General features: G+C 39.1%; 1 protein-coding gene across 1 annotated transcript in view; it reads right to left on the reverse strand.

Annotated features, from left to right (window-relative positions):
- Positions 1-13,174, reverse strand: part of LOC306865726 (tetratricopeptide repeat protein 28-like) — a 283,922-nt gene that overhangs the window by 45,550 nt on the left and 225,198 nt on the right. The window contains exons 7-8 of the mRNA XM_079410488.1: positions 6,297-7,638; positions 1,091-1,614 (exon numbers count right to left, since the gene is read on the reverse strand). Of these exons, the coding sequence (XP_079266614.1) occupies positions 1,091-1,614; positions 6,297-7,638 (1,866 nt within the window). The remainder of the gene's footprint in view (positions 1-1,090; positions 1,615-6,296; positions 7,639-13,174) is intronic.

Genomic DNA, 13,174 nt, shown 5'->3' on the forward strand with positions numbered 1-13,174 from the left:
AGCTTAAACATGACGTTTAGACCTCAATAAACAACTTCCTGACAACTTTAGTCATTTTTACCTCAGCTGAACATAGATCGGAAAGTGGTATGAGTTTGAAGAAATCATATATTCACCCTAAAACCAAAAGAAACGTTTTCACGACAGCTAAATGCATTTAAACATCTACATGGCAAACTAAACAGGTAAATAAATCTCTACTTTACGTGTCCATTTAAGTTATGAATTTATGCTGTGAGGTATGGGGCAAAGAGCAAGGACGCAAAGATTTTTAGCAAAGATGCATTAAATTGATCAAAAGTGACAGTAAAGACATTTATAATGTTACCATTTTTGATTTTAAAAAATGCTGTTCTTTTGAATGTGACAAAAGTGCTACACAAATAAATTTGACTTGACATTGTAAATAAATTGTATTTATAATATTAATATTTATAATAATAATAATAATATTATATGCATGTGTCAACAGCAATAAGTTGACAATATCAAATCATTATTAATACTAATCATTTGAATTAAATTACTATTATTAATATAAAATCATTCTTTTCTTTTATAATATATATGAAGTATATATGAAATCCCAAATACTAAAAAATCTGATTTGTTATTACTGTATACAGAATATATTAATATTCAACTGATGTGTGGTCACAGGTTTACACATATACTTGTAATTTCAGAAAAATGTAAACAACAACAGCAGCAATACAATAAAAAATATCTAATCTGTAATTATTAATACTAATACTTTCAATAAAAAGTTTATTATTAAAATTAAAATGTCTCTTTTCTAAAAATTATACACAGTAAAACAAATTTAAACAAATGTATTTATTTGCATCCTGGTGTTTGTATCCAGCCTTTTTTAAGCAATATCACACTTTTTGCATAAACATATGGATGGAAACCTGACTCGACTATATATCATAGAGACTCTTTTGACTTGTGACTGTAAACAACCCCCTTAGCAACCATACATCAACATTCCAAACACCTTAGCAACTGAATAATAACCAAACATTTATCTTAGTTTAAGAGAATTGTCTCGCTAACCCTCTGTGATTTTGCACATGTAGTCTCTTACCTTCCTGCAGGTACATGACGGACTGCGAGTAGTTCTGCAGAGCGTGGTGCGTTCGTCCCAGGCTGCTGTAGGCCAGGGTTTTGGCCACCAGGTCGTTGGTCTGCGCCGCGATGCTCAGGTGCTGCTCCTGATACACCACGGCACGCTCGAAATTACCCAGCGACTCGTAAGTGAGTCCCAGGTTCCCGTAGGCCCGTCCCTGACAGCTGGCGCTGCCCGTGTCCTCCGCGATCTGGAGGTCCAGCTGGTGAAACTGAAGGGCCGTGTCGTGTTCGCCCATCAGCTGGTACACGGCACCCAGGCCACAGCTGGCGTCGCCCTCCAGCAATCGATCTTGGGTGTCGCGGGCGATGGCGAGCTGCCGCTCCAGGCAGGAGATGGCCTGCTCGTAGTTACCCAGCTGGCTGTGCAAGCTGCCCAGTTCTCCGTACGCCTGAGCTTTACCTCCACACTCACCCAGCTCATGCGCCACCACCAACCGCTTCTCAAAACACACCAGAGACTGCTGAAGATTCCCCATCGCCCTGACAAACACAGGGAAACACCATTAGACAGACATAGCTAGAGAACAAAAGAGGAACAAAGGGGAAAGGGAAGTGGTGTGTGGCCAAGTATGGTGACCCATACTCGGAATTTGTGCTCTGCATTTAACCCATCCAAGTACATACACACACAGTAATGAACGTACACCCGGAGCAGTGGGCAGCCATTGCTGCGGCGCCCGGGGAGCAGTTGGGGGTTCGGTGCCTTGCTCAAGGGTCTCACCTCAGTCGTGGTATTGAGGGTGGAGAGAGTGTTGGTTATTCACTCCCCCACCTACAATCACTGCCGGATCTGAGACTCGAACCCACGACCTTCGGGTAACAAATCCAACTCTCTATCCACTAGGCCACGACTGCCCTATGCCCAGAACAAGTGATCTGATTGGCTGAGACTCAGTGTAACTATAAGTGTTCATACAGTAAACTCATGTAAAACAATACATACTATATAGCAAATCTCAACTGCATGATTGCTTGTTTTCACACACACACACACACACACACACACACACGGCACAAGATGACAATATCTAATAAATAATTACTACTACTCTCTCTATTATTACTACTACTAATAATTTTTTTTTTCCTAAAAAGCACACAGTTACTGAACTAAAAAGTTCAGTAAAAAGTGGAGATCCAAATTACTGGAAAATCTGATAATTCACGTGGTAAATAAATAAATAAATAAATAATGAATAATTCTATATTAAAATGAGGTGTGCATATACTTGCATTTTTTCCGTACATTTAAAAAAACAACAGCATTATGATAAAATATGACAATATCTAATGAATATTTATTAATATTAATAATAATAAAAAATATGATTATTGAAAATAATTACTTTCTAATATATATATATATATATATATAAAAATATACACATATATATATATATGTGTGTGCTGAAACTTTTCATTTTATGAACTAACATTTCAGTGATTTTCTACGGTTAAATCTGTCTTACGGCTTATTGCTTTATTAGCTTGAAGTGTGTCTGCTTCCAGACTGTGGTATAATCCAATAGAAATAAGCGCAATGCAAATTTCATTTTGACTCTAATAAATTCCAGAATGTTTACATGCTGATATCAAATTTACAGAGCGATTTTGTGATTTATGTATTCCTTTGAATATGAACTTTCTCACATGAAACAGAATCTCATAAAACAGTAGTTCATTGCTGCTAAAATACTGAATGTGAGGGAATCACGAGAGACGGCGTGTTTTAGATCGATATGAGCTTTTACAGCAACACACAGCTGGCAGGACAGCGTTGACGCAGCTTCATTTAGAAAGAGGAATATAGTCCACATGCTCTCATCCGTCGGGAGAGCGGGTCTGAAACACGGTTTGGTACCGGCTCTCTGTGGAATAACAAAACCAGCTTAACTCATACAAGCTGGGGACTCGCTCACTACTTAGGTAGCATAAAAGCGATGCATCATTACCTCTTGTTGTCCTGTCACATGAAATTACAGCAACATCAGTCTTGTTGAAAGGCCCTGCCTCATTTCAATATAAATGAAACAAATAGCTTTTAAAGCGGGCCTTTAATGAGGTTCTTGTTGGATTCTTCGGTGCTATCTGAGGTAAAGCTCCTCTCCGCTGAGGGGAGTCCAAGCGCATTGTCACAACTGACAGTGTAATTTACCTTCCCGTTGGACCGCGGGAAGGACGGGGGTTTGGATTTGGATGAGGTTGGCTCGTTGCGGGCCCTGTGTGAGTTCTCTTCCCACAATCCTCAGCGTCAAGCTCTGACAGGCCCCTGCAGCAAACCATTCATCATATTTCCATGCCCATATACTTGCAGGTAAGCAGAGTCCAATAGGGTTTGTGATGGGAGCTGGAACGCTTAAAGGGCTGATTGGATGTTAATTAAAATGGATGAGTGGTGGATCACGCCGAGGATGCTGGGTAGACATGTATGGAGTGCATAGCTGTGCACAGAACAACTCACTTTTTTAGACATCAGGAAAATAAATCTTAGAATTAGAGTTGAGAAATTGAGTCACTGTTTTTTTGGCAAACTATCTCCATTTGAAACCACTATCAGAATATCAAACTAAGGGGTATTTGAAATCAAATCATAAACACAAATCTGTTGTTGAAGACTGACCCCCGGTTCCACAGACAAGGCTTAAGCCTAGTCCTAGACTAAAATGTAAGTCTGAGCTGTTTTAACTGAAAGAACCTTGCACTGACTGACCTTAAAATACATCAGTGCCTCTGTTTTGTCTCAAGATGCACCCCAGTAATGTTTTTTTCTAAGCACGTTTATAAATACCACTTAAATGTCCTAATTGAACTATGGCCTAATCCTGGCTTAGTCTAAGCCTCGTCTGTGAAACTGGGCCTAAACGTATTGTGTAACTTTGCATTAGGATTTTTTTGAAGTGTATGATATACCACATCAAGAGCAAGTTTATGTATTTGTAATCCAAGGTCTTAATATTAGCAAATAGATTCAAAACGCAAAGATTTGTTCTCATTATCTCTCAAAAATGTTCACAGAATCTTCATATGGCATTTATATTAAAATATACTAAAGAAAATAAATGTTGCTGTTTTGCCACAGGGACTAATGTGAAATTTTTTTGAGTGATCAAGCAAACAAATAAATGAAAATAAATCAGAGTTTTAATATTAATTCACTTTTCATTTTTGGGTTAGTGATCAAAAACCGTCAAAAACCGTATAATGCTATTTCATTAGATAACAATATCAAACCGGGAGGTATTTCACTAAAAAGTAAAAAATCAAATCATAAAACAATAAATCTCCTGTTGAAGACAAAAGTACTGTGCAATCGTGTTTTGTAAAGTACAATCCTAATGCAAGAGTGTCAAGAGTTAGGATCAACAGCTAAAAACAATATATTCAGTACTTCTGTATCTGCAATGGCTCAACATCAGGGAAGCAATTCAAAACTCTGATTCAAAGATTCATTTGCGTTATCTCTCAAAAATGTTCACAGAATGCATTTAATGCATTTTTTTATATTAATATGTACTAACAATACACATAATTACAGTAAATGTTGCTGTTTATCATGACAAATGATATATAACACATAGACTAACATGAACTTAATTTGAGAGATCAAACAAGCAAATCTTTGAATCAGTTTTAAAATTGATTCACTAATCAGTTTGAACTGATTCACACAAACAAACTGAACTCCAAATTGGCTTGCTACTATTAAAACATCCCTCATATTCACAAGTAATAAGGAGAGATCACAAAAATTGTAAATTACACTCTTTAAGCGACAAAATGGCCATATAAGAAGTGCATTAAAATAACTGCACTATTTAAGATGCTGCCTATGGTAAATATGTGAATAGTGAATAGCAAGCATGCAACTTATTTACTAAGTAAAAAATGCTATTCAAATGCAAATAAGCACTAAACTACATGTAACTAAAAAAACATCTACTGTATGCAAATAAAAATTGAGTGTGCAAGTGAACATTTGGAGAGATTCTGCTGCTGCTGATTCTGCTGCTAGACTCAGTTTGGGTGTGAGAAGCACAAAAAGTGCTTTTATGCTGTATGCATCTCTGTGCATACCGTCATTTCAGCATGCATGCTGAAGGTGGGGTCATGCTCTTATACAAAACAATTCCATTTTCAATCTGTTGCATGTTGTCAGAGTGTTCTGTGTCCGCCTGCTGACCTCATGGTGTCAGTCCTCATGCTGCCCTGATACAGTAAGTGCCTCTCAGATTGAAGCAACTGGAATAACTAGCAGCCTGTTGCATCATCAGGAGACTCCACAGGTCCAGAATGCTAATAAATCACTCACACTATGTAAAAAAAAGCAATCTAATCTTGTCTAAGAGGATATTACATCGAAGTATCGCCCAGTTTTTACAGTGGCGTCAAGTATTTAGGCACTTGAAGGAATAATTCACCCAAAAATGTACTCATCCTCATGTCAATATAAGTAAAAATGAAAGTCAATGGGGCCAAGTGTTGCTTTGAATGCCATCGACTTCCATTGCATGAATAAAAACAGAAACATTGTTCAAAACATCTTCTGTGCTCAACAAAGATACAGATTAAAACAACTTGAAGGCAAACCTTAATTTTCATTCTTGGGTGAACTATCCTTTTACATCACTTAAAACTGTATGAATGCTCTTTGATCAGATAACAGAATATCCAGCTAAAATATCGAAAAGATATAAGATAATCTCAAGATACATTTACCACAAATTCAGTCCAGGACATTAAAAAGAGACATCTTAATCAGTTCTTAAGAATTTTTTCCTTATTTTAAAGTTTAAATATTTAAAAAATCATTAAAACAAGATATAATTTAGTCTAGCTACAACACTGCATAAGATATTAGCTCTTGTTTTTATAATAAGTGTATTTTGTCTCACTGCACTGGCATTTTTAACACTTATTTTAGGCATAAACAAGTTAAAAACAAGTTTAAAAAAAATCTACCAGTGCCATGAGACAAAATACACTTATATTCAAGATGCAAACTGTGATATCTATATCATATCTTAAGTAAAACAAGTGAAAAATCATTTGTTTGCAGATGCAACATGGTTTGATGTGTTTTCTACTAAGGTGTCGTTTGTGTGTCCAAGTACGTTTTGGGGCCAGTGTAAAATGATAACACAAAAATGGTCTTGAATTCTTACCTGTGTCCATTACCAAGACCTCTGTATGCCTTCTCCTGGTCCTGCATATGGTTGAGGCTCTGTGCCACGGAGAGATACTGGTCATAATACTTAATTGCCTCTTCAAAATCTCCTAGCGAGTCATAGCAGTCTCCCAAGTTCCCATAAGCACGACCACGGTCCAGCACGGCCTCATTGCCACTGAGCTGCTGCAACATCGCCAACTGTTGCTCAAAATAGCCAATGGCCTCCTCCATTACTCCCATGTTCATTTTCGTAATACCCATGTTACCGTAAACCTGGGCCTCAACACTGGGGTCCTTCAGTCGCTGGCCGAGCTCAAGCTGTTCCTCGTAGCATTTAAAGGCCATGGTGTACTTTCCAAGAGACATGTAGACGGCGGCGAGGTGTCCATGAGCCTGGCACTCACCCTGGATGTCGCCCTGCTCCTGGTACACTTCCAGTTCCTGGGTGTGGTACCCTAAGGCCTTGTCAAACTTCTGTAGCATCCGGTAGGCGGCTCCCAATGCGGCGTAGGCATTCGCCTCCATCTTGCGATCCTTGACTTGGTGCGCCAAGGACAACTGCTGCTCGTAAAACTTGACGGCTCCGGGAACGTCCTTCTTGCAAAGGAAGATGTCTCCCAGGTTGCCCAAGGCGCGGAATCGAGCTTGCGAATTGTTCAGTGACTGCGCCAAGGAAAGAAGGTACTTCTGGCACTCCTCTGCCTTGGTGTAGTCGCCAAGAGCCTTGAAGGCCAGGCCCAGATTACAGTAGGCTTTGGCTTGACTCAACTTGTCGTGGAGGTCCTTAGCAAGTGCCAGATCTTGTTCGTAGTACTTCACCGCCTCCTGGAAGTTTCCCAGACAGTAGTGTGCATATCCCAAATTGTGACAGACCTTCCCTTCACTCTCCATATCCTGCAAGTCCGGGGAAAGCCGTAGGTACTGTTCATAGTAGGGTACGGCTTGGGGAAACTCTCCCCGAGAGCAGTGGAAATTACCCAAGTTGCCCAAGGCACGAGCCTCACTCTGGATGTCCCTCAACTCTCGGGCAATGTTCAGATGATTCTGGTAATGTTGCAAGGCCCGATCATGCGCCCCCAGAGCCTGGTATGCCACCGCCAGGTTCCCATGTGTCGAAGCCTGTGAGGCACGATCGTTAACCTCCATGGAAATCTGCAGCTCTTGTCGATGGTAGCGCACGGCCTGGTCGAAGGCACCGAGGGCGTTGTAAGCGTTGCCCATGTTTCCGTATGCCCTGCCCTGGGCGGCGTAGTCATTTAGCTCCTGGGCGATGGATAGATGAGCCTTGTGCAGCTTCAGAGCGGTCTCGTAGTCCCCTTTCATTTGGTGAATGATTCCTGTAAAGAAGAAAATAATAGCTTCATTCAGTCGAATTGTGCTTATCATGCTTCACAGGATAACCGAAATGGCTTTTTGATATCTTCAATCTGTATAAAAGAGGCTATAGATTAAGTTTACATTTAAAAAAGCCCTGAACTACAACGTACCCCAAGCAAATCATCCAACTGGAAAAAAAGGGAATAAGATCTGAGAAAGCCCACTGATGCTTGTAGAAATATCTTTTAATTAAAAAGGAGATCTGATCTGATTTGTGTAGTTTCGACTCGCCTTCAATCAAAGTTCTGCACCCCAAAGATATGCTAGTACGAGGCGATGACAATCAAAACAGCCAGATCTGCTCAGTCCTGGGAGACGTCTTGCAAATTTTGGGTCCCTCTAATGTTGCCTCACCACTTTTCCACAAAATTATCATTACCGTCAAAACATTACAGTCCCGCCTCTCCGGTTCCAGTACAGTACTTTGGGGAAAGTAGAGGAACAGGGGCGGAAAAGGGCTAATGAACACTTATGATGGAAAAAGGGTTTGAGGGCACCAGCAATGGGAAACTTTAATTTTGGTCCACACCACATCTCTGTATGCTTTAACCGGGTTTCTTTTCCTTTGAAAGTCAGAGCTAAGTATTGGGGATAAGGAAAACTGCTGGGATGAGCGGAAAACAAGATGTGTCAGTGGGGCACAACTGGGAAGTCTGTGGTGATCATTTGTGTAATTGTCAGAGATGCCGGCTGACCCGAAAATGAGCTCTGGGAATAGGATGCCAATGAAAACACATCGGGAGGCAAGTAGCGTGTGAGATAAAAGTGTTTTTTAGAGAGTCGTGGAGCCACTGTTGACAGAGTGGTTTGGCATCTTGAGGGAACTCGTTCGGTCTGCTGACTGAGTCACGGGCCACGAGCGTGTCCTTCTGCGTTTGTGGAAGCAGGAGGCGACGGGGGGTATCAGAATGGGTGAGGGGTTGCCCATCTGCTCAGTGTCAATACTCATGTGCCAAGGCAGGATTACCAGCATGTGGTAAATCCAATTAGATCCAGTGCCAAGATGGTATCCTGACACTGAGGGCCCATTAGAGCTCTTCTCTATTCACAAATATTTCCTCTAAAATAGCCCCAGTCTTCAGTGGCTAATTATCAATACTTAACCCCATGATTCTTCATTTATCAGCGAGCAAAGCTTCAGACAAAAGCTTGTTGAAAATGAATCCTTTGAGACGTGCACAGTGAAACGTGCCAGGCACAGAACCTTTGATGGAAGAAACCAACACCTGCAGGACTGTTTTTATTAAATGACTGGTCCTGCTTGTACTTTTAAGCACTTTTATACTGGCTCTGTCCAATGTGACTGCTAGGAACACAACAGACGGTGCTAACACGACCTAAAAAACTTCCTTGAGCTAAAAACAGAAATGCTGAGCTAAACAATTCTACACTGTCAGGACATAAATACTCCCGACTGTCTGCAAATTAACAGAAGGGACTGCTATTAATTCACAAACAGTAGGGAGTGTTTATGTGCACAAACTACTTAAACTAATGGATCTTTTACAGCAGTTGTTCTAAAAAATATGGCACGCTGAGTGCCCCCTGGTGGTATGCAACTTGGCTTAAAATTCATAATACTAAAACATGCAAATGTAAAATTATATTTATTCATTTACTCACTTAAATAATTAGTCATTTATATTAATAGAATTTAAATATATTTTAAATGCTGTTATAATAAAATGTAAATAAAAATACAATAACAAAAATTCTATACAAAATATATAAATAAAAACATAAGTTCACTTACAGCTCAAAAAGATGCAAAATTGCATTATTTAAGCAACAGCACGATAGCACGCCACTGCGACTATGACCGTCACACCACAGTCAGCTTTATCTTCAGCATTTCGTATTAAGAATGGGGTCACGGCTACAAACAAAAAGAGCACATCTTTGATAGGTCAGTTAAGAGGATTACACGGTCACCTCCGGACGCTGCAGGAATGCATATGGCCCCATCGTTAAAGTTAAATCCCCAGAGCCGACACCCAGGAGAGGGTAGGATGAGACTGGGGAACAGGATCCGAGACTGATCGGAGGTCAGTGAAGAGGTTACAAACTGCTCAGCGTCTGCTCTAAGGGGTGAATAATAATTGCAATGCTGCAGTATTTGGCTAAAGAAGACGCTAGACTCTAAGAGCCTCTGCCTACATTAGCAGAAGTGGGATTTTGAGGATGTCTTTCCAGCTTTGATGCCGTGCTATGTGGAATGAGTGATGGGCAGCCCTTCAAACAAACATTAAAAATACTTCCCTCCCCAGGCGGTCGTTTCGCCTGAATGCATGTGAAATGTAGTAATTTAATCTTCAAATGGCACAATCTTCAACCCCAAATGACTGAAACGCCATGACTTTTTTATTTTATTTTTACTGAGATGTACTTGAACTCATTACATAGCTGTCGCTTTTCAAGCGTTCCCTCTCCGTAAAGGCTGTGACATTCCAAATTAATTAGCTTTATCGTGGACTCGACTTTAAGCTTGACTTCCTGATGAGATTTTGACAACTAAATGAAACCGATCAAACCAGCAGTCATCAGATATGTGTTAAATTCTTAATATAGTAAGTTTAATAATAGAACGCATTTACTCTGATTTCATATCAAAATCATGTCATGATGACAATTTTGAAATATGCATGAAAGATGTTACGCTCAAAAGGGATCAAATATATGATATATGATCAAATATATCAAATATGGGGTATATGTCCATCAAATTAATAAGTAATGAGCATACAGAGCGCAACAGTTGGGCTAAGGGTGGAAATTTCTTCTTTGTCTGTGTGCTTAATTTGACAAATTCCCACTAAGATGATCATTTTTATTAATATTTATAAAAAAAAATACACACACACACACACACACACACATATATATATATATATATATAATATTTATTTGTTCATCTTTTTGCCAAATTAAGTAGGTTTTAGTTAAGTAAATTTTTTTGTTATTATATAAATGTGTAATATATACACATTACACATTTATATAATAATACAATTTAAATACAAAAAATATAAGATATAAATATTAAATATTTTATCATCTTAGTGGGAATTTCTTTTATCATCTTAGTGGGAATTTGTTAAATAAGTGAGTTTTAATTCATGTGCAATAATTACATGCTTCATGGGATACGAGATTAATTCTGCAGTAGATTTGTCTTGTATTCAAAAAATGTTTTTGCTTCAAAACAAAGTCAGTGATGTTTTGATTCATTTTGCAGCTGGTTCAAGGCCAAAAAAGGCAGAAAAACACTGGCGACCCCTCTTAATGTCTTCACCTCAAACATACACTCTACTTATTTAACGGAAACCAAAATTGTACGCAAAGTGACTGCAATAAGAAGTGGCTGACGGAAAGCGAAAACATAATAATAATAAGTGCAGCTGTATTTCAGCAGACATGTCGGTTCCACAGCTATTTTCCTTTGTTATGACTCCTGTCTGTCTCTCAAAACCATTCCCGTCTCGTCTCCTCCCATTCAAACGCGAATGCTAACTAGGCCCGATATTCTACCGTATGATTTATAGCTCAGAGCCTGTCTTGAAAAACCCTAGGGAAAATGGGGACAAACAAATGGCAGACTTTGAAGATTCTTGCGAGTCTAGGGTCAGCTTTGTTGTTGGCTTCAGACGAAGAGTAAAACAGTTGAACACTGCGGCTGGCAATAGTTTGCCAGATGCATTAATTTTACATTAAGTCTGTCATAGAAGAAGTTTTGTTTATTCTCTGCTTCCACTTTTAGCTAAGCAAAGCGCGGTTAGTGTTTTTTACCAGCCGCAGATTGTTGATAAACACCCTCTTAATGTCTGAGTAACGGGAGTCTGGCCTTCGGAATTCTTTGGAATTTTCGAACCGTTTTGAAGATCTATTTTGGAATTTCCAAATCCTCCGTTTCCGCTACATCCCTGGTGGTTTTGGCGCACTTTCGCATACTTGCACTGCCGCAGCGTGTTGGAGACGGCACTAAACGACTGTCTGTGGAAACAGGGCCTCAAACTTGACCGCTGGTAACGACTGTCAAAGCAACACATCAACCGGTCTTTACGCACTACACTTAACCAGGGGTTAATGCATTTGAACCTTGTGTTAATGATGCTTTTAACGCTTCTTTAAGCAACGCTTCACACTTGTAATTTCGAAAAGGGGTGAGAGCCCTGAGTTATAAAACCCCCTAGTGATGCAAATCCAATGGATTGGAGAATGTTACAGTGAGTTGTTAAGCAACAGATAACCAATCATTAACCAAACAGTGCTTGTCTTATCAAATATTTCATATATAAATAATTATAAAAAGAATGATATTTTAAATAAAAAATAAATACATTTTTTAAATGATATTTATTTTTGTTCCAGATTTTTCCAGACTGTTAAGCACATTTAAATTCTCATAATTTTTGGAATGGACCGTATGAAATATCTCAACCTGATTACCCAGAACTAACTAAGTATGAGCACAACTTGTGTAATTTTCAACCAGTGTGAATTTTCATCAAAAGATAATGATTTACTTTAGTTCATGAGAAGCTGTTCACTACATTAGAGAGGATAATTACTTCTAAAGCTGCTCCATGGGTCTTTAAATGACTCGGAATATTAATCTAAGGAAAAAGAAATGAGATAAACCGGCTAATATTCTGCCTACAGCTATGGAGCGTAAAAAATGAAAATCAACAATGTGTAATGTTCTAAAAAAAAAAAAAAAAAAGAGTCATGAGAGAAAATTTCCCACACAACAGTTAACCTACTGAAACACACACGCACAAAAAATAAAAATCTTAATTTTACACTGAAATAACATAAGTGTAGTGTACATTGTGCAGCCCTACCGCTAACCACACTAAAACATACTAACAATACTGGAACCCTAATAACACACAACCCAGACTGATAACCCTACTGAAACACACACACTTCTGAACCCACAAACATACTGCTAAAGCCATCTGCACACTCTGGAATGCTCGTCTTCTCACGCTTCTGACCAGCGGTGTGAAGTGTGTGTTTATGGCCTGCGGCTCTCGCTGAGGAGAATAAAGCCTCTGGTTACCGTCCACTCAGCACTATCCCAACAGGGATCAGATTCACGCTGCTCAGAGCTTAAATATCGCAACAACAACCAAACTCAAAACCTGTTTTAATAAAATATGAGTCGAGATGGAGCATTAAAGCCATACTCCTGAGCGGGAAAGAAGGAGTTTTCTGGGCTTGCAGCAGAAGGAAACATGTTTCGGGTTTGCTAGAGGGACAGACCTTTGAGCTTCCAAAATGTTAATGTGCTACTAAAATGTTAATGCGCTGTTAAGTGCTTTGACACAACCTGTATTGTTAAAAGCGCTATATAAATAAAGGTGACTTGACTAAAATATAAGAAAGAAACTGCAGTGATATCAGTCTTTCTACAGTACTGTTAGTATGGACTACTGCCACTGTGGTCAAATTGAAAAATAATGGATGAATTACATAATCTGGCTTTTTAATGTA

This window comes from Barbus barbus (genome assembly GCF_936440315.1).
Source record: "Barbus barbus genome assembly, chromosome: 47".
In the NCBI taxonomy this organism is placed as follows: Eukaryota; Metazoa; Chordata; class Actinopteri; order Cypriniformes; family Cyprinidae; genus Barbus; species Barbus barbus.